At 33.4% G+C, this 23404-nt stretch overlaps 2 protein-coding genes across 3 annotated transcripts; one reads left to right on the top strand and one right to left on the bottom strand.

The window, feature by feature from the left end:
* The first annotated feature begins 513 nt into the window (after nt 1-513).
* LOC134699908 (uncharacterized) lies at nt 514-4725 on the top strand. Its single transcript, XM_063561306.1, has 5 exons — nt 514-646; nt 1340-1406; nt 2073-2143; nt 2335-2412; nt 4106-4725. The coding sequence occupies exons 1-5, from the start codon at nt 514-516 to the stop codon at nt 4411-4413; spliced, it is 657 nt and encodes a 218-aa protein (XP_063417376.1). The 3' UTR covers nt 4414-4725.
* A 1974-nt stretch (nt 4726-6699) lies between these two features.
* On the bottom strand, nt 6700-10598 carry LOC134699944 (neuropeptide Y receptor type 6-like). 2 transcript variants are annotated; one of them, XM_063561346.1, is made up of 2 exons: nt 10485-10598; nt 6700-8852 (listed from the first exon to the last, which is right to left on the bottom strand). In XM_063561346.1, the coding sequence occupies exon 2, from the start codon at nt 8815-8817 to the stop codon at nt 7777-7779; it is 1041 nt and encodes a 346-aa protein (XP_063417416.1). In that variant the 5' UTR covers nt 8818-8852; nt 10485-10598; the 3' UTR covers nt 6700-7776. The 2 variants fall into 2 exon arrangements, with proteins under 2 accessions (XP_063417416.1, XP_063417415.1); XM_063561345.1 differs by lacking the exon at nt 10485-10598 and adding an exon at nt 9722-9880.
* Between the last annotated feature and the right edge of the window lie 12806 nt (nt 10599-23404).

Here is a 23404-nt window from a genome sequence, read left to right as displayed (position 1 = left end):
GGGCTCAAAATTGTCGTGACCAATTTCTCAATTTTCAGGTAAATTATGAGTAGGGGAAAGTAACCAATGTACCTAGGTTAGTTTCATCAAAAATCAATAAATTTGCAAAACGAAATGTGTTACAATTCTTACAAGAAATTGGCCTTTACAGAAAAGTTAAACAAGGTAAAGATGTTTGTTCTTTGATACAAAAAAAAAAGAATTTTTTGAGATTGCCATTAATGGAGAAGTGTTTAATTTGTATAGTATATTTCGTCAAGCAAGTATTTTTTTCCGAGTAGAAGCATACACATGTATCATGTGTATTGTATGCAGTAACGAAAGTATCGTTGTTGAAATTACTTAATGGTAAAGCGCTTATTCTAAAAGATAGGAAAACGTATTACGTTTTCATTGCCAATTCTAGTTCAAACCGAAAAAACATAATATTACGATTTATTAGACCTGCCTATCTTTAAAGTTACAAGATAATTTCATCGTCTTAAAACTGTATTGATTGACCGTGAAGGAAGTATGATAAATGATACAACTTGTGGATGCGATTCTTCACAAGGGTACATATTTGTTATCAAGCCAGAGCACAACTGTTACTGTATGCCATCAAAAGAAGATTGCTCTTGTCATAAGCTATCTTGTAATGATAAAGGTAAATGTTCATATTCAACTTCACGTTAATCTATACTCTCAGAGGAAGACTGCCACTGTCACAAATTATCTTGTAACTATGGAGGTCATATTGATCAATGTGTCCTTTATACTACTGAAAAATCTGTATTGATAATAAGGGATGATAATACGCATCTTCAATTTTTGTTTCAGTTTCTAGTATTGTAAATCAAATGGATTTTTTTCCTCTAAAAATGCGAATTTAAACTAGAATTTAATTAAGTTCTAAAATCTAAATTAGTTACGTTTAACCATCATTTTCGACATACGAAAATTCCTGTCAGAAATATGTCAGTTGTCCATTTGTATCTGTTTGATGTGTTTGAGCTCTTGATTCTGTCATTTGATTGTGGTACTTAATTTTTCCTCGGGGTTCATTTTTTTTTATTTTACTTTTATCGCATTTCTTAGTTAATTCAACTTACATAATTTATCCACATTATTAGTGTATCTGCTACGAAATATAAGCAAAAAGAAGGATTTAAACCTCATGTCAAGGCACACAATCCCTCTAGTACATGTATTAGCAATATTTGTAAGTTTTTCTACTTAGATTTGACTTATGATAATGTCAATTTACATGACAATCTTCAAAATGTATATTATATATTACGTAATTGTCATAATGATTTTCAATCCTATTAGATTTTTTCATTGTTTTTTGCACTTACAGATATACTTTGTCCTTTTATTGGTTCTGCTGTTCGGAATGTATCTTGTCCAAAAATTTTAATCAGACCGTAAGTTTATTGATTATATGATAAAAATAATTCAGTAAAACCATATAATATCACAGTAGTAGCTTACTATTTTTAATAATTGGATTTTTTTTTCACATAATAAGAATCGTTTTTCAATAGACCATTTTCGAGTTCATTTGTCACCGGCAAAAACTCGTCAATTATGTGCGCCTTTATGACGTCATTTACCAGATAGAGGGAATCGCCTGTATCCCTGTACTATTTACGTTCATCAAGCGTCTTAGTGATCGTCATTGTGCAGGATAAAATAGAAATAATGGTTGTTCTGTAGGTACTTAATGACAATTCCCTAATGACAGCAGTGCTGATTGTCAATTTTGAGAATTAAATTTGCTGAATAATTCGTACAATATAGAATTATAGTTTTCCAACCACTCGCTCAACATTGAAATGGAAGTTACGATGCCCCTAAACGCACAAATGACGTTCACTAAAACCCTAGTTTTTGACGGAAATGCATCGAACTCGAAAGTTGTCTATTCGTTTAAACAGTAAAAATCAATAAAGTGTTGTTGGCTATAAAAATCCAAGGCATGCAAACCACAATTATTGAGTTAGGTACGCTGTTTTCTGTATAATTAGTTGAAGTTGTTATATTTATTTTCCATTTAAATTAGTGATTCTTTCGTAAATATCTTTCCACAGGTCAACACAAAAGAATGAGTCCTCGACATCCGTAGAAATATTTAATGACGTTAGAAGTAGTTATTATGAAGGTACGTAACTATCTCATGTAAGTCCTTTAAACAATTACAATAAGTATTCTAATCAAATTTAGCGAGAATAAAAGAATTTCATATTAAGGTTATACCTCTCATAATGTTGGATGCTTTGTATCAAAAAACACTTACAGGATCAACAGATGTAGTGAACTGAAAAATATGAACAGTAATCTTTCTCGTTACAGGAAGGAAATATAGATTAACATGTTTTTACTTCAGCACATCATTAGTAATTGTTATGATCACTGTTTTAGCTGTAAATGGTATGTATATTTTCTGAAAGAACTGAATATTCGACTGACAAAACTCATCAGCTTATGTTTCTTAATTCAGCTTACTTTGTGAAAAATTATACCGAGTCAAGTAAAAAATACACCGAAGAGGATATCCCTTTTAATTGACAACATGTTTGTTAAATTTAGAGGTTTCAGACAATTGGAATCCCAATGGGTACCAATTACGCTCCTTAACTTTTAAATTTGTTTTTATATTCCTATGAAGCAGAATTTATCCAAGGGCTTGTACAGAAAGGAGAAAATAAATTAGACCATTTTTTTTATTTCGTCTTTCGGTATATATTGATGATGTACTGTCTCTAAATAATAATAGTTTCAGGGGTCACTTCAATTCAATATATCCAAATAAACTTAAAATTACAGATACTACCACCACAGATATATCTGCTTCATATTTAGACTTTCTTCTCGAAATGACTACTGATGGTAGGTTGAATACCAAATGATGATGATTTTAATCTTCCTATAGTCAACTTTCTATTTCTGTGTAGCAACCTTCAAACGGCACCAGCATATGGAGTATATGTGTCTCAATTGATACGTTACTCTAGAGCTAGCTCAAAGAACGTTGATTTTGTTGAACGAGGAATATTGCTTTCTCAAAAGTTGCTAAGACAGGGCTATGAAACAATCAAATTAAGGTAATCACTCAAGATATTTTACGGTCGCCATCATGCTCTAACTGGCCATTATGACAAAAGTGTGTCAGAAATCATATCTGATATTCTTCCTCAGTCATAATAACCTTCCATCATAACCGAACTGAACAAAGAAATAACACGACGGGTGTCGTATACAGTGCAGGAAATGCTTACCCGTCCGGAGCACCTGATTTCACTCCCGGTTTTTAGTGGAGTTGGTGTTGTTTCTTTTTTTTATTATTTATAACTGTTGATGTAAATGTCCTTTTTTTCGTGAGTCTTTGTTTACTCCTTGGTTTTAATTGTTATTGTCTTTTCAAGATAAATATTATGTTCGATAACAATAAAATGTCATGCTTTTGATAAAGAGGTGAAAATATCTGGCAAAAACTACCCTGATCATACATAATTCATATGAAATCTTTCTCACTATGTTATAAGGGAATTTAAAATAAAATCAATGACAAAGATGAAGTTTTTAACTTTCCAGTTGTAATTTTTCTATATTTAAGCAATACCATACCATCTGCTCCATTGGATGGCTTTTACATATTTGTGCAAACTTTACGCGTGTTCTCCCTATGCAATGCAGGCGTGATCCTTTCCTCAAACAGCTCCGAGACATTTAAAAGGAAGGAGGACATATTGATTGACTGGGGCAGGAGACACTTACCCTGTCAACGCTCTATAATCCTTACACCGAAAAACTAGAACATAAAGTCGTTTGCAATGGCATGGGATATCATTTACTTTTATAAAAGTTTTTTTTTTAAATCACTCTAAGCATTATTTGTCTTTTTTCTATAAATTTGTAAAGTAGTTTGAGTCTGTATGAGTGTATATTTTACACAATGAGGAGTAATGATCTCTCAATGTTTCTCGATTAATTGACGTTTTATTTGTAACTTCATTATTTTCGGTCATGTATTCATATTATTTCATGTTTTGGTAGTACTTTTATTTTATTTGATACTGCACATGTGAGGAATTTAATGAAATACCATTGTAAATATTTGTAGGATTATCAGAGTGGCCCGATGTTTTATATATCGTTCGTACAAAACAATTCTTGGTAGATCAAGATGTATCTGGTAACTCGTCGGCAGGCGATTCAATAGAAATTGAACGATTACAAAAAGAAAAGAACAGAACCGTAATGGAAAAACTTTTATCTGGAGACGAAAACGATTATAACGAATTTATCACATTCCTAAAAGAACATACGGAATATGTTGACCTCGTTTATGGAATAGAAAACACATTTGTTACAGATGACGATAGGATAGCATTTCTAAATTGTCAAAGGAACACTGAAAAAAGAAGATAAAACATATTATTCAGAGCGGCAATATGAACGATGATTAAATTATGTATGACCATGTGTGAACGAAACTTTTAAAAATTATTGAGACAAAACTTAATTTCGGAGTTGTTCCTTGAATACTTCAAAAGTACAATTTTGAAACTTTGTGTAATTCATTGCTATGAACAAAACTAGAATACGCCCGCAGAACCGTCGACTGACTTAAAGTAACTTTACCTTATTTGAAGCCTTGATTTCGAGCATTCGTATTGTCCTCTGATAAATTCATGCTGGTTGTAAGGGGCAGTTTATTTGCTTACAGAATATTTTTCTATTTTAACCCCTCATTTTTCTTCTACAATGAACTAACAATATTTTTTTTCATATTGTTTCTCTTAATTAACCAAAATAAATAGTTATATTGTAGTGCAAGAAAAAAAATTGTTTTACAGCGTACACTTGTGTGCCATAGACATAAAACAACTACGGAAAAAGTTCCAGTTTTTCCTGATATGGGAGGAATTTTCGGTATTACTTGACTGGGCAGGGTTTAACCGGTTCCATTATTTAATACCAGTACCTCTATAGACAGGTGTGTCCGGATAAAGTCATCAATGAAGTGGCCAGTTATTTGTTCATTATCATACACTCAGTTCATATATATATATATATCCGTTTGGTGACACTGATCTATATGTGATTAGAAATCAATAATAATTATAACAGTTACTGCTATTACTACCCTTATTACACACATCTTCAAATAGACTGTCCTTATGCAAATTAAAACGTATGTGAAAAATAATAAATGCTATCCGGTCTTTGAAAAAACGTCAAATTCCATATTTAAAACACTGTGGGATAAAATCCCTGTATAAAAAAACTAATAAGATATGAAATGTTTGTCAACTCTTCGCGATAAGCATTTTGTTGTTCCTGAGAAAGAAACGACAAATAATAGTGTCTTTGTATGAAAATCGTACTACTACGAGTGGTTTGTAAAATAGGAATGAGACCTACCGAATTATACTATTTACATGCTTTGTTATAACATTATCATCACGGCAGTGTCAAATTTTTAGCAGGATCTGGTAACTCCACATGAGCACCTGAGATCACCTCCAGTTTTTCATGGGGTTCGTGATGTTGCTTCCCCTCTTTGTTACAATTTGTTCACGCATCGTTGTCAATGTAATAGAATTTGATGCGACTGTCGTACTTTTGAGAGTTTTCGCGCTATATAACCAGATTTAATCCACTATTTTTTAGATAGGAAAATGCCTGTACCACGTCAGAAATATGACAGTGGTTATTTATATTGTTTAATTTGTTTGAACACTTGGCCTTGTCATTTGATTAGGGACTTTCTATTTTAATTTTACTCGGAGTTCAGTATTTTTGTGATTTTACTTTCTGGTGTAACATAAAAGAGGGACAAAAGATACCAGAGGGACAGTCAAACTCATAAATCGACAATAAACTGACAACGCCATGGCTAAAAATGAAAAGAATAAACAGACAAACAATAGTACGCATAATACAACATAAAAAACTAAAGAATAAACAACACGAACCCCACCAAAAACTAGAGGTGATCTCAGGTGCTCCGGAAAGGTAAACAGATCCTGATGTGGCACTCGTCGTGTTGTTTATGAGATAACAAATCCGGTATATAGTCAAATTCGAAAGTCTCTAATGGCTTCAATGAACATTTATAGTGAACAGAAACTCTGAGGACTTACCTTGTTTGTATTGGATACCTACGCTTCACAAACATCCACACAAACAACGGTACATTACAGGCTCATCTTCATGTTTTACAGAGTAATTGTCAATTAGATTGATAAAAGGTATGTCCACAGTGAAATACTGTGTTACTGTTTACTTAAGTAGTGGTCTTAACCATATGTGGATTCTAAAAAACTCTTTTGAACTTCTTGAAATTCCAAAATTCTTTTGAACTTCTGGATATTTTAAAATCTCAATGTTTCTCTGAAATAAATTTTGTCTATTTTAATCATTTTCAACGCAGTACACAACACTATCGCATGTAAAACTAAAAAAAACATCTAAATCAATAATCCCCAATGCTTTCCAATATAAAATGGAAGCATACGCAACAACGGTATTACTTTGAGATAGCATATGGCATTGTATCTGTATAGTGTACAATAAGGTAATAAAAAGAGAGATACACAATTTGTTCCCAAAGGAACGCCGGTAACTTGTCGAAAACATTTACCTCCAAATTCAACAAATATGTTTTACCGGAGTTGTTATTGCCTAAACTTTAAAAAAAAAGAAAGATAGAAAATTGTATAGTAAAACTTTTATTTACATTAAAACACAAATAAAGTGTGTGTATACTCTGTAGATTGCATTTAAACCAGGGTAAATGATAACCTAACGCAGGCTATACTTTTTGCTCTGTTCCATATTTTATGAAAACTTGAGATAATCCCGGTTTAGTCTTCAAAAGGACCGAAAGACAATAACCCCTTGCAGGTATATAATATAAAGATAAATTTATTTAACATAGTACACTTGTCACGTGATTCTGTTGTATTGTATATTCTTGTCGATGATGACAAACAATTAGCTCCATCGTGTAGTGCGTTGTGAAGGTAATAAAAAATGAAACATGAAGAAAAAGTTTAAAATGTGTAGCAGTACTTTCGGAAGTGAAAAGTGAAGTAACTTTTTTTAATCCGGCACTTAAAAAGCCAACATACACGATTACAAACTTAAGTTTATCAATGATCAAACGATATAAATCGTTTTATTTTTACTTGAAGTCTGCCAGATATGTTAGTTTATAAAATCGACAGAACAAAATATCCATTAAAATAACAGATAAAGTAGACCTCTTTCGAGTTGTTTCTATTAAAGTTCAGCATGCGTCTTCGTGATCGTCATTCGATCTAGATTGTTGTTCATTATTCGTAATTTTGAACGACGCCCATAAACACACGAATGATGTTCTCTAAAATCGAAAATTTTGACGTAATTGACGAACTCGAAAGTAATCTATTGACTAATATTCACAGATGGAAGCACTTACGATTATGTGTCTAAAAGAACAATTAGAATTTATGTTATGGACCATTACCAACTGATCAAAAGATAGAACTCTGATCTTGTTATGAGTTATCCAGTTTCGATAGAATAAGACTTTAGATTTATACGGTCATATTTATGCTGGTGGTGGAAGTTTCTAACGACTTTGACTGGATATACAGCCCTTGCACGGTGGGTTGTAGTTATATTCTTGCTCTGACGGCATTAAGACGGTAATAGTTCTGATGATGGTGGAAGTTTTAGACTCCCTTGACTGGCTATACAGCCCTTGTACGGTCAGTTGTAGTTATGTTCCTGATATGAAGACATTTATACGATAATCGTTAGTTCCTTGCTCCAACAACATTTTCCAAACAATTTTGAATAAACATTTTTACATTCCACTCTGAACTGTCTTTCCAGAAACAGATAAACGACAGGATTTCCCGCACTACTAATGAAAAATCCTCTGTACAAAATGGCCGACACGGATTTAAAGGAGCCAGTAGTGTCTGGATTGATAAAATCAATTAGAAAACTGATCACAGTTAACAAATATCCAATGTAAGACATAGTTGATGCCGCAATAAATAAAAATGAAATATCCCGCGAGTATTTAAGACTGTCATTCGGTTTTTCAGTTTTATCACGTGTCTTTTCCTTTTGATCACTGTTGCTTTTTGGTAAATAGACATTTGTCTGCAGCCTTGTAGAGAACCTACTATTGATCTGGCTCGTAATTATCTTTATAACAATTGAATATGCGATAATGCAAATTATGTATAAAATATTCAATAAAACCGCTAAAAAAACAATGAATATAATAAAATAAGATGACATAAAATGTTTCGGATCGACTGTACACTGGTAACGTTCTACATCCGGGGTTCCAGTTTCTACAGCACCATAAAAATAAACACTTGGTACAGATATTAGCCCTGCTATTATTAGAACTACAAAACAAGCAATGTGTGCCCTCTTTAGTGTAAATTGTCTGCCATGGGGATTCCCTAGTTTTCTTTTCCGGTGGATTGCAATTACTGCTAACATGAAACCGGATGACATCACTAGAGCATGCGTAAGGAATCGGAATAGTTTGCAAACGATGGCATACTTAAATGTCATATTCCGAACGACAATGGATATTTCGAATGGAATGCAGATAACACATACGACAATATCTACCGATGACAGCCATTGAACAAAAACACGGCAATTCGTTTTTTTAAAACGGAAAGTGTAAATTAGAAACGCATGCGCATTTCCAAATACACCGACACCGCAAAGTAAAGATAAAAATATTGTAACTCCAATGCCATCTTTTCGAAAATTATCTTCTTCCAAGTCTTGGATGGTTAGATTTGAAGACATTCCTCTTTGTTCTTTCGAAATGGACTTCAATTAATCTACAAAATAGTATCAAAATAAAGTTTTGTAATAGATAATCGACACAGCTGTGATTTTATTAAGAAGCAGTCTCTGTCTAAACCAAGCAAAATGTGAACTATGATCCAGTAAATAAAACTAACTTGAGTAATTGTCATAGTGCTAAAAAAAATGATTTTTAAATCTTTTTAGTTAAAATGGAACAAATTTATAGAAAATGGAACAAAGAACTATATTTTTATTATGGTTTTTAAAAAAGGAAGTATCCTTGAAAATAGTCAAATTTTATTAATTTTTCATGGGCTTGTATCTTCTCGGTAAATGAAGATAGGGGTAATCATCTTATGAAAATTTTGCTGCATTTTTCATAAATATGTGCCATTTTAAGGAAAAGACTCAGTTGAAAAGAAATTGTTTTAATACTACGAAATGATTACTCAAATGTAGGATTATTACTTATTTGGGGAACAGTTCCCCATTTGGGTGGATTGTCCCCAACCTGTTGATTTATTTATAAACATGATGTGTGTTATTACAAACATGGCGTGTGTTATTACAAACATGGCGTGTGTTATTATAAACATGATGTGTGTTATTATAAACATGATGTGTGTTATTATAAACATGATGTGTGTTATCTGCTCTATGGTCTGGTTGTTGTCTCTTTGACACATTCCCCATTTCCATTCTCAAATTGATAAACAATTTCATATATGATCATTCATTTCTATTGACAGTTATTTGCACCAAGTGGCGTATCCAGTTGGTCCGGGGTTGGACCCCCCTTTTTTTACGATCAATGTTTTTGAAGGGGGACATATAGTTTAGAAACCCCACCCACGACTCCTTTCTATAAGTTTGGATTCGCCCCTGTTGATTATTTTCTTACCTGAATTTTATAGACGAAAAATCAAAAACACCCGGTAGCAAGTCCGACCTTCAGAGTCATAGATAGGAAGTAAATATTATACGTGTTACTGTATGACCAGTTAAGTACTTATGGTTTACATAGGTTGTTCTGACTAATATAAAATATGGTAATAAGCGAACAGTAAAACCCGCCAAAATGTCATCCTATATATATTATGTAATAATATCATCACATCATTTGTTTTTATCGTCAGATCAATATATTTAATGTCGTATTGTGATATTATTATTGCTATTGTCGTTAATGAGTTGTCATTTTGATGATAAAATAGACAACAGAAGTGGGTAAATAGAAACAATACAGATGATAGATGAATAGAAAAACTTTAAACACGTAAAATAGCGTATAAACCAATCGAGAATGTAGCAATAAATTAATAAAAAGAAATTATATACTGATTGTTGTTTGATTAAATTCAAATTCATGCTAGCATTTCATATAAAAATAGAAATCATCTCGGTTTGCTTTGGGTGTATTTAATGTATTTAATAACAAGACTTGATTTTTTTTTAGATGAAAATATACTAAAATAAAAATTTACCATTATCATAGCATTTTTGCAACATAAACAGTCAAATCTAAGCGCACTGCTGTACACATAAACTTTGTTTTTGTATTAATAATTTATTTTTAATTTGTTCTCAATTATCGATATGGTTTGTAAATTTATGATTTATAATTAAAAAAAATATGAATAGTGATGTAAATAAAAAAAACTTACACCTCTGAACGGAAATCTGCAGCCGGTTTATTTCCCTATAAATACATATATGTTTCTATAAAACGGAAATCTTAAGTTTCAGTTAGTCAAAAGAAATTTTGTCAACCACTTAATGAATTTTTTATTGTATGTTTACCGGATATTTGATATTTATATACATAATTTACTTAATAATTTACACAATCAACAAAATCAGTGTATAATAAAAACATTTTAAAACATACAGTTACATTGTGGATCTTAGAGGGGGTCGTGGAAGGGGAACTCACCCTGTTCTCTTTAGAACGAGCAATGCATTTGAATGGCGATATATATGTATTATTTTTAAATGACTTAAATCACTGGTGAGTCTTGTGTGGACAAGGCGCGTTTTTGGCGTATTGAATTTTAAACCTGATACTTTTTGTTATCTATTAATCATGTTTTTCTTTGTTTAATATGTTCTCCTATTTATTTGTATTGTAGTCCTGTAATATTATGTTGTCATTTCAATGTTATATTTAACTTTGCCATTAAAGTGCGAGGTTTGGCATGCCACAAAACCAGGTTCAACCCACCACTTTTATTCCCCTTTAAAAGTGTCCTGTACCAAGTCAGGAAGATGGCCATTGTTATATTATTGTTTGTTTCTGTGTGTGTTGCATTTTAACGTTGAGTCGTTTGTGTTTTTTCTTATTTTTGAGATATTGAGATAAGACGTGGCACGGTACTTGTCTATCCCAAATTCATGTATTTGGTTTTCATGTTATATTTGTTATTCTCGTGGTGTTTTGTCTGATGCTTGGTCCGTTTCTGTGTGTGTTGCGTTTCGGTGTTGTGTCGTTGTTCTCCTCTAATATTTAATGCGTTTCCCTCGGTTTTAGTTTGTTACCCCGATTTTGTTTTTTGTCCATGGATTTATGAGTTTTGAACAGTGGTATACTACTGTTGTTTTTATTGATGCTCCACCAGAGTTAACAAACGACATAATTCAGTAGAGTATGCGATTATTTAGTTTTCGGGAAGGGACATTATATAACGCGGATGGATTATGAATTATTTTTTTGATGACACGACTTTGTTTTTTTTTTAATTTTGTACAAAACTTTTGCGTTTTTACATACATTTTAACATCATGAACATGTCAAGAAAAAGTGTTTTTTTTATTTTCAATTTTTAACATGCAGTGTTTCTGTTGCCTCATAAGGGCGTTTTTCAATAAACTAAATAATCGCATATATATTTTTGTTTTTTCATAAACTATTATATATGACATATATTGAGAAACTTTGTAATCCAGGCCCATAGCCAGGAATTTTCAAAAAAAAAGGGGGGGGGGGGGTATTCAGACTCACGAACTCGACTTTAACACATGTTAACCGCAGTCACAATTCGAACAGAACCCCCCGACCCCCCCCCCCTTTTGGCTACGGGTATGTAATTAAAATTTATTCAATAAATATCAATAATGATCAAATAGTTGTTATGAAAACAAAATGTCAAAGTGACTTGATACTAAAATGGCTTCGTTCTGCCAAGAAATATATCCTTTGCATGATTAAATTTTAATAATTTTTCATTTATCAAGGCTTAGGAACAATTGCCTAAACTTAAAGATAAATATGTGCCACAAAAAACAAAAAGAAAATATTTCAAGATCTTTCTCTCATATATTCAAACAATTGTCAACAAAATTATGTATTTTTGACTTTTTGTCCTATCAAATTTGTGACTTTATGTCCTGTGACTTTTTGTCCTATGACTTTATGTCCTGTGACTTTTTGTCCTATGACTTTCTGTCCGTTTACCTTTTTTAATAGTATAATATCTAGGTAAGTATCTGTTTCTAAAATTAACAATATAATCATGTTGACATACAAATAAAACATGAAATGCATCACCAATAAATTTTGACATAATCTCTCTGGTCTAGGCATATTTTGCCAACGGCCTGTCTGAAAGACGATTGGAATACGTAGACGTTCGATGTCCTTAATTTAGTTATCCACCCTCTGTTCTGTTCAGATAGTCTGATCAGATATTTTTTCTAGTCCAAAGTCCTTTTTAAATGTCCTATAAAATTGTCCCCGAGATAAATTTTCTTTATCGCCAAACCATGAGGTAACCGATCACTCAATATTCGATCGAGATAATTTTTATCATCAAAGCCAATTTGGTTTCCAAAATATATCCTAGAACAGTGTTGTTAAATATTGATTCGGCAGAATCAATCCATTTGAAAACAATTGACTATGATTCTTCAAGTGCCAATCGGCAAACATCTATTGGTTAGAGAGAATAACGGAATCGGCCGAGTTGTGACGAATGTTATCCTTTCGTGAACTATTAAATTAGACTATTTACCGGATTTGTTATAACATGCGCAACACGACGGGTGCCACATGTGGAGCAGGATTTGCGTACCCTTCCGGGGAACCTAGCTGAGCACAGCCCTAGTTTTTGGTGTGGTCGTGTTGCTATTTCTTTGGTTTTCTATGTTATGTCATGTGTACTATAATTGTTTGTCGGTTTGTCTTTTTCTTTTTTAGCCATGGCGTTGTCAGTTTATTTTCGATTTATGAGACTGACCATTCCTGTGGTATCTTTCGTCCCTCTCTTTCAAGTACCTGACCTGAGTTATCTTATATCTTAAAATGTTTTTCCTCGATTTATGAAATTAGGCATCGATAGCAAATCTTCATCTAATGGGTCTATTCTTTATTTCATTATGATTGATTCTAATGAGACTCGGAATTTGACATATGTTACAGCCATTTTCTTTTGTTTTAAGACGTCTATATTAAGATGTTGATTGGCGCATTGATTTGATTGATTGATTGTTGTTTGCATAACACCCAATGGCAATTATGTTGTGCACATTCACATTAAAAATAACCAATCAAAACAAAAGGTTGTACACAGCAGCAGTCGATCGGAATGAAGGGCGTGAATTGCCACTGGAAAAGAGAGTACGGCGGCAGACATTTTGACTTGAACTCAGTAATCATAGAGTTTATTTAATGCCAGTCCTCAAACGTGAAGTGAGTAGATAAATCTCCATACACAAGGTACTTTAGGCATCGGATTTAAAATTACAATTTCAACTGGACTGGCCTATGAATTTACATATCCCGTACGATATTCTAGACCTTGCATTTCCTATCATGATTTCTTTCATTGATGGTTACTGCTCACAAGGAAGCTTCCAAGAGTTCCAAATGGTATATTCGGAACGTTCCCTTCAGACTTTTACGAGTCTGTTGACCGGTATGAAAAATCTGTTTCACAGATGACGAGGGATATGTTACAATCTCGTCCCCTTTTCCTCTAATATATCCGATGTAATTATAGATTTATCACCGGGTTTGTACTTAAATGAGCAACTCGACGGGTGCCAGATGTATAACAGGATCTGCTTACCCTTCCAGAGCACATTAGAACACTCCCAGTTTGTGGGAGGGGGTAATGTTGCACGTGTAGTCTTTAGTTTTCTATAATGTTGTTTTTCTGTACTGTTGTTTGTCTTGGCTTTGTAAGTTTTATTAAAAGATTGAAATGTCCCTTTGGTGTCTTACATTGTCTGCATACCCTTCCGGACAAGATTGAATCACCACCAGCTTTGGTGTCTTACATTGTCTGCATACCCTTCCGGACCAGATAGAATCACTACCAGCTTTGATGTCTTACATTGTCTGCATACCCTCCCGGACCAGATTGAATCACCACCAGCTTTGGTGTCTTACATTGTCTGCATACCCTTCCGGACAAGATTGAATCACCACCAGCTTTGGTGTCTTACATTGTCTGCATACCCTTCCGGAACAGATAGAATCACTACCAGCTTTGGTGTCTTACATTGTCTGCATACCCTTCCGGACAAGATTGAATCACCACCAGCTTTGGTGTCTTACATTGTCTGCATACCCTTCCGGACCAGATATAATCACTACCAGCTTTGATGTCTTATATTGTCTGCATACCCTCCCGGACCAGATTGAATCACCACCAGCTTTGATGTCTTACATTGTCTGCATACCCTTCCGGACAAGATTGAATCACCACCAGCTTTGGTGTCTTACATTGTCTGCATACCCTTCCGGACCAGATAGAATCACTACCAGCTTTGGTGTCTTACATTGTCTGCATACCCTTCCGGACAAGATTGAATCACCACCAGCTTTGGTGTCTTACATTGTCTGCATACCCTTCAGGACCAGATGGAATCACCACCAGCTTTGGTGTCTTACATTGTCTGCATACCCTTCCGGACCAGATAGAATCACTACCAGCTTTGATGTCTTACATTGTCTGCATACCCTCCCGGACCAGATGGAATCACTACCAGCTTTGGTGTCTTACATTGTCTGCATACCCTCCCGGACCAGATGGAATCACCACCACGTTTGGTGTCTTACATTGTCTGCATACCCTCCCGGACCAGATGGAATCACTACCAGCTTTGGTGTCTAACATTGTCTGCATACCCATCCGGGCCAGATGGAATCACTACCAGCTTTGGTGTCTAACATTGTCTGCATACCCTTCCGGACCAGATGGAATCACTACTAGCTTTGGTGTCTAACATTGTCTGCATACCCTTCAGGACCAGGTGGTATCACTACCAGCTTTAGTGTTGCACAGTCCTTACTTTTCTATGTTGTGTGTCTGGGCATTATCATTTTTTTTCAACTAATAGATATAGGGAGATGTGGTGCGAGTGCCGAAGAGACAACTCTCCATCCAAGTAACAATTTAAAAAAGTAAACCATTATATGTTAATGTACGGCCTTCAACACGTAGCCTTGGCTCACACCGAAAAACAAGCTATAAAGGGCCCCGAAATTACTAGCGTAAAACCATTGAAAAGGGAAAACCAACGGTCTAATCTATAACAAAAAACCAAGAAACGAGAAACACTCATAAATTACATAAAAAACGACAACTACTGTACATCAGATTCCTGACTTAGGACAGCTGTAATTCTAAGTTTGAATGTCCCTTTGTGTCTTCCGTCTGTCTTTTGCATTACATTATACAATTACTTAACGGCTAAACATATCTCTGTCTCAACAGTTCACATTACACTATACAATTACTTAACGGCTAGACATATCACTGTCTCAAGAGTTTAAATTACATTATACAATTACTTAACGGCGAGACTTATCTCTGTCTCAACAGATTACATTACATTATACAATTACTTAACGGCGAGACATATCTCTGTCTCAACAGTTAACATTACATTATACAATTACTTAACGGCGAGACATATCTCTATCTCAACAGTTTACATTACATTATACAATTACTTAACGGCGAGACATATCTCTGTCTCAACAGTTTGCATTACATTATACAATTACTTAACGACGAGACATATCTCTGTCTCAACAGTTTACATTACATTATACAATTACTTAACGGCGAGACATATCTCTGTCTCAACAGTTTACATTATATTATACAATTAATTAACGGCGAGACATATCTCTGTCTCAACAGTTTACATTACATTATACAATTACTACACGGCGAGACATATCTCTGGCTCAACAGTTTACATTGCATTATACAATTACTTAACGGCGAGACATATCTCTGTCTCAACAGTTTACATTTCATTATACGATTACCTAACGGCTTGACATATCTCTGTCTCAACAGTTTACATTACATTATAAAATTACTTAACGGCGAGACATATCTCTGTCTCAACAGTTTACATTACATTATATAATTACTTAACGGCGAGACATATATTCCTGTCTCAACAGTTTACATTACATCATACAATTACTTAACGGCGAGACATACCTCCGTCTCAACAGTTTACATTACATTATACAATTACTACACGGCGAAGACATATCCCTGTCTCAACAGTTTACATTACATTATACAATTACTTAACGGCGAGATATATCTCTGTCTCAACAGTTCACATTACATTATACAATAACTTAACGCCGAGACACATCTCTGTCTCAACAGTTAACATTACATTATATAATTACTTAACGGCGAGACATATCTCTGTCTCAACAGTTTACATTACATTATGCAATTACTTAACGGCGAGACATATCTCTGTCTCAACAGTTTACATTACATTATACAATTACTACACGGCGAGACATATCTTTGTCTCGACAGTTTACATTACATTATACAATAACTAATAGACGAGACATATCTCTGTCTCAACAGTTTACATAACATTATACAATTACTTAACGGCGAGATATATCTCTGTCTTAACAGTTTACATTACATTATACAATTACTTAACGGCGAGGCATATCTTTGTCTCAACAGTTTACATTACATTATACAATTACTAATAGACGAGACATATCTCTGTCTCAACAGTTTACATTACATTATACAGCTACTTAACGGCGAGATATATCTTTGTCTCAACAGTTTACATTACATTATACAATTACTTAACGGCGAGACATATCTCTGTCTCAACAGTTAACATAACATTATATAATTACTTAACGGCGAGACATATCTCTGTCTCAACAGTTTACATTACATTATGCAATTACTTAACGGCGAGACATATCTCTGTCTCAACAGTTTACATTACATTATACAATTACTACACGGCGAGACATATCTTTGTCTCGACAGTTTACATTACATTATACAAAAACTAATAGACGAGACATATCTCTGTCTCAACAGTTTACATAACATTATACAATTACTTAACGGCGAGATATATCTCTGTCTTAACAGTTTACATTACATTATACAATTACTTAACGGCGAGACATATCTTTGTCTCAACAGTTTACATTACATTATACAATTACTAATAGACGAGACATATCTCTGTCTCAACAGTTTACATTACATTATACAGCTACTTAACGGCGAGATATATCTTTGTCTCAACAGTTTACATTACATTATACAATTACTTAACGGCGAGACATATCTCTGTCTCAACAGTTTACATTACATTATACAATTACTTAACGGCGAGACATATATCTGTCTCAACAGTTTGCATTACATTATACAATAACTTTACGACGAGACATATCTCTGTCTCAACGGTTTACATTACATTATATAATTACTTAACGGCGAGACTTTTCTCTGTCTCAACAGTTTACATTACATTATACAATTACTTAACGGCGAGACATATCTCTGTCTCAATAGTTTGCATTACATTATACAATTACTTAACGGCGAGACATATCTCTGTCTCAACAGTTTGCATAACATTATATAATTACTTAACGGCGAGACATATCTCTGTCTCAACATTTTACATTACATTATACAATTACTTAACGGCGAGACATATCTCTGTCTCAATAGTTTGCATTACATTATATAATTACTTAACGGCGAGACATATCTCTGTTTCAACAGTTTATTATTGAAATCATATAAGTGTTTGCTTGCTTATTGGTTTGCTTTGTTGGCTTTTCATACTTTATTTATAAAATAGATGTCATTAATTTGTACTAAGGCTGGGACAGGCAGGACATGTAATTTTATAATACTTTTCAAACTTACTACATGAATGGTTTTTTCAACATAATGGAAGAATTACAACAGTGCGTTCAAAATTACCTTTGACAGTCGATAAACTGACTATATAGATATAGGAAGATGTAGTATGAGTACCAATGAGACAACTCTTCATTCAAATAACAATTATAAAAGTAAACCAGTATAGGTCATGTTCAGGTCTTCAACACGGAGCATATAGGCTCACACTGAGAAATTAACCCTAAGTCAGGCTTTTGTTATAGTCTTGTATGATTTTTAATTTTAGTTTCTTTTATTTATTTCGGAGTATAACCATTGGCGGATCCAAGGTTGGGGGTCCGGAGGTTGAAACCCCCTTATTTTGGACGATCAATTCATTTGAATGGGAGCCTATAGTTGGAACCCCCCTTTACTCTGGGTTGGACCCCCTCCCCTCTTTTTATGTCCATTATTACTGAACTAATATACATTATTGATTAGAGGCTAGCAGAAGCACGCCTCTGGTTGCAATTTTCTCGCTGCATTGAAGACCCATTGGTGTCATTCGATTGTTATATGCTTGTTGTCTCTTTGACCATGGAAGTAATATTTAACTTCCATGCTTTGACACATTCCCCATTTGAAGTGCAAAGTAATTTATTACAATGACTTTTAAGGTAACACGATACCGAATGACGTTATGCCACGAGTTATCGTTCCTGACGTTCGGCCTTTCACAGATGATGATTGTTTACAAGCCAATGTAGCAGGTTCTGCAATCACAAGTTGATTTTTATTAAAACAAAATGTGGTAACTATGTGACATTTTTAATAGAAACTTTTTCTAGATGCACAGTGCCGAGAGTTTTGATGCAATACGTAACGGTTAACTTATTTGACATACATTGCTTAATCGTTTTCCGGCAATTCTTCTGCTCATTGTTAACCTTTAAAAATGTATTACTTTACTCTTAAATATTCTGTTTCTTGACTATTTAAGTATCTGCACGATTTATCTATATATGTTCTTATGCATAAAAGATTGAGTTTTGTCAATTTATTTTATTCTTGGTTTATATTTGCAATAAATATTTCTTCATGATGCACGCCGTATCCCCATGAAATTTTCGTAGAAATCTAATCTATAGAAACTTAGGATGATGCGTAATAAAACAGGAATTGTACAACTATTAATTCGTGTTAAAATGGTCGCCAAAAACACCGCTCGGGAAAAATGGAAAAAGGTTATCATCTGGATGAGAATTCGAATAGAATTAGGCGAAAAAGAACAATACATTGTACAATGGGACTTTGAAACCCATACAGAAAATGGTTTGTTAGTATGGAAAGTAAAAAAGTGGTTTAAGTTTGTTATTTTCCGAAAAACATTCCCTGTGTTCCAAGTATAAACAGTCTCTGAAATTCATTGGTCTGTAGAGAATGTCCGATATAGTTTCTGAAACATTTATAAAATAAAGTGTTAGCTTTGTAATCATATAGACCAAATCTACACGGGACAGACAGCAAATTCGAAAGGAGGTCAGAGAAAGTTAACGTAGTCTTGGAAATACATGAGAACAAACATAAAATTAAAAACAATTCAGGTCCAGTTAAAGTCTGATTAAAAACAGCCCCATGTATCCACTTGCGTCTATTAACGCAAGTTGCGTCTATTAACGCAAGTTGATAGTCAGCACTGGCTCTTGTCAAATTGGTTCCGTTACAATTGTTTTCTCTCGAAATTTACAAGCAAACAACTAGCTTACTTTTTATTCAAACGACAGAAAGAGACTTGTTTCGTAGCGAGAACAAATACATTTAATATTTCTGACAATAACAAATTTTTTATATATTTTTTTTATTCTACGAATTACATCACAAGGGTAACTAGGGAATATAAATTATCACTTGGTTTTCGTCCGACCGCAAGTAAAATGCTTCGAAAGTGAGACGTCTATTTGACTTTGCGGGATGTATCAAGTTTGCCTCGATTAAAGAGAGTGCTATGCTCTTTGAAAAGCAAAATTTTGCAACAACTCTTTGAGGGGTCCGTAGGTGGCCTGTTGCAAGATAAAATTTCTGTCCCTATCCAATATACCCTCATTTTCCAGTGTCTTTCCAAATTTACTCGATCATACATGTAATCCCGGGATAGCCTCTATTATATCAACCTACCTATTGTATTTATTGTTAACTTGTTCTCGCCCTTAACATGCATGATCAATTTGTCACTGGACGTAAAGCAAACAGCAATCATTCCGACAATTTACAACCGTCACTTAAAAATTTAGTTGTTTAAATTCAAATCGACAAAGTTTACGAACATTTACGCAAAAAGAAATATCTACGTTATCGCTTGCTCATTATGGAAGAGGGTAACATGAGACTAGTAAAAGTACAAGTATAAATAAAGTAAACAATTATATGGAACATTTTATTTGTACAACAGTTATAGTTGCTATAATTATAAATGGAGATATGGGATATGCAATTTATAAGAAAGCAACATCTGGAGTCAAGGCTCCGTGTTGAAGGCCGCGTACATTGACCTATAATTGTTTACTTTTTTTTAATTGTTATTTGGATGGAGAGTTGTTTCATTGGCACTCACGCCACATCTTCCTATATCTACCTTACAACATCAAAACCTAAGAAATCAAGCAAATTGTGACTGAAGCTAATTGGACGAGTATCTTTTCGTTTGTAGTTTTAGTAAACGTTGGTCCCCTAGATTAGAAAGTTTTGATAAGTATAATTATCCCAGTAACATTTCAGTCCCTTAGTACATGTTTATTGAAGTCTTCAAACTTTCCTTCTTCGGTAGAAAATTCAAACAAATAATGAAATAAGGTGGTGCGGTAAAATTGCCAATTAATCTACTTTCCACCAAAGACAAAATGACGGAAATGTAAATTTTCTTACATTGCTACTTCATTTAAGATCTCCAAATAACTATTCCATTATATGAACTGGATATTCATAAATATGTTTTGTCACCAAAATCCTAATAGGCACGTATCATCATATTGTGTCACTTGTGTCCGTTCAGCCGTCAATCCCGCAGTTGGTATATACGGTGTTAACGGCTAAGTATTTAGCACGACAGTCTTTTTGCCTCAAGTTAAGATTATGTACATGGTGTTAAAACTTGTATTAAAGCTGCGCATATCGTCTGGATTTTCTTTATTTTTTGTTTATGACAGGTCGCTAGATTAAGCATTTTGATAAAAAAAAATATATATATATATATATATATAAGGCATGCAGAGTACAAACTCCGGCTTACATTGTCTACAAGTGCAATTTCAAGCTGGATCCTTGTTTACTTATAAAGAACGCATACCTGATCTAAAGATTTGTTTTATAAATAATTTTCCACAAATAAGGGACTGTTGAATTTTGTGAAAGCTTGCGTACAATTCGCAATGTTTGTCCGACTTGCTTAGCAACCAACTGACACATTTACACTTCGCAGAGTACGCTATACTTATGTATGTACATTGTAGCAAATCAAGAATGTGAGTTCTGAAATTTCCTTTGAGTTTTTGTTTTTTTATTTTTTAGAATGTGTATTTTATCAGGATAATTACTTTCACTCATAATTTTCACAACTAACAGAATGTTCAACCTTTTTTAACTGGTGCATTAAATGTGTCTTTTATAAAAAACTGTTTTCAATATTGTATTGTATCATCCCGAATATGCATGAACTATTTGCCACTGAACGTTAAACAACCACCAAAAAACGTGGCCGAGCAATGGCCATAAAACTGTGTAACTGGATCAAATTTTTAAAGTACTCTATTTCTGCATGGATGAATGCGATGATACCATCTATGTCTTAAAGGATGGAGATAAAAACTCAGTTATTCAAATCACACGTGAAATTTTTCATGTTATTTCCACGTGAACTTTATTAAAATCAGAAGTTATTTTTCATGATTTTAATTATATTTTAGAATTAAGATCTTGTTTCTTTCCGGTAATTTATTCATGAACTATTATCATAAGATTCACGTTGAACCAACCAGTTCAAGCAAGTTTCAAGTATATATAAAAAGAAGATGTGGTATGATTGCCAATGAGACAGCACTCCACAAGAGACCTTAATGACCGCATGTAACCGTAGCCTCACTAATTATTGTTACATTCGTAATTAATCGGTTCCTTACCCAACAATGCATTCCGGCATTTAGTCTCCAATGTAACAATAATATTTTGATTATTGTTACATTTCCATGTAAACGTAGCCAGTGCCTATTTTGTTTCCTATTTCTCTGAGTAGGAATAACGTTACATTCTGTATTCAATAACGTCACACGTTTTCGGACAAATTCTAAGGGTATCAACAACTTTGAAGCCATTTATCTCAAAAACAAGGATGGTGACACATAAGTTTCTATACGTGTATGGATTCAGAATGCAATCCTGGATAATATGTTAGTTTTTTTGTTTTTCTCCGTATATGCGAACATAGCCATTCATAGGAAAATCTAAAAAAGCAAGCCGAAAAATAGGCATTTCGCCTATATACGTAAGTAAATCTGTTGCCAAATTGACGTTTTCTTCTGAAAATACTAAGAAAACAAAAATGGTGACCCCCATTTTTTATTACATATTCCGATGTAACTTGGTTCAAAGAACACGTGTGCCAAAAAGTTTGGAAATCGGGAGATATGCCATTCGGTATCGTGTTACCTTAAATAAAACAATATCTGTACTATATATAAAAAAAATATTGAGTGTTTTCTTAGTTCAAAACATTTATTAATATAAATTGCAATACTTTTCAATACCTCTAGGTTTTCTTGAATAAAAAGCCAATTAGATTGGGCACTTGTGCCGCGCTAACTTTTCAAAATTTTTACAACCTATTAAAATATTATCATAAAATTCTTTTCTTAAAAAGTCATAAAGTTTAATTATATAATTATTTAATGACCCAAATCTATTTTATTTGATTTTTGATCATTAAATGGCGTATTTGCCAATTTTAAAGTTTTGGACAAGCAGTAAACTGCATAGTATTAGTATAGAATAGAATAGAATAGAATATTTTTATTTCCCAAATTACAGGGCCCATTAAGGGCATAAAATCAGATACAATTGATTTACATACTTGGTAACAACAACAATAATAGAGGCATATACATATATATTTGGAATATAAGCATATCAACAAACATATACACGTTTACACGTATGTTTTATTTATTACGCTAACGACGGTCATTCATTAAAAGTTAAATAAAAACCAACATTAAAAAGAACTATATTGACTTCCACTTCTAGGAAAGGGAAGGGTGTTAATAAAATATCAGAGAAAAATCGATTCACATACTGAGATAATCAGCTGTCATAAATTCCATTAACAAATACAATTGTCCTGGTCTGAAACTGAAACTAAATGATTAGTATATATATAATGAATTAAAACGAAT

The sequence above is a fragment of the Mytilus trossulus genome, unplaced genomic scaffold (assembly GCF_036588685.1).
Source record: "Mytilus trossulus isolate FHL-02 unplaced genomic scaffold, PNRI_Mtr1.1.1.hap1 h1tg000103l__unscaffolded, whole genome shotgun sequence".
Classification (NCBI taxonomy): domain Eukaryota; kingdom Metazoa; phylum Mollusca; class Bivalvia; order Mytilida; family Mytilidae; genus Mytilus; species Mytilus trossulus.
Note: the sequence above shows the minus strand (reverse complement) of the source record. Positions and strands in the feature narration are given on the sequence as shown.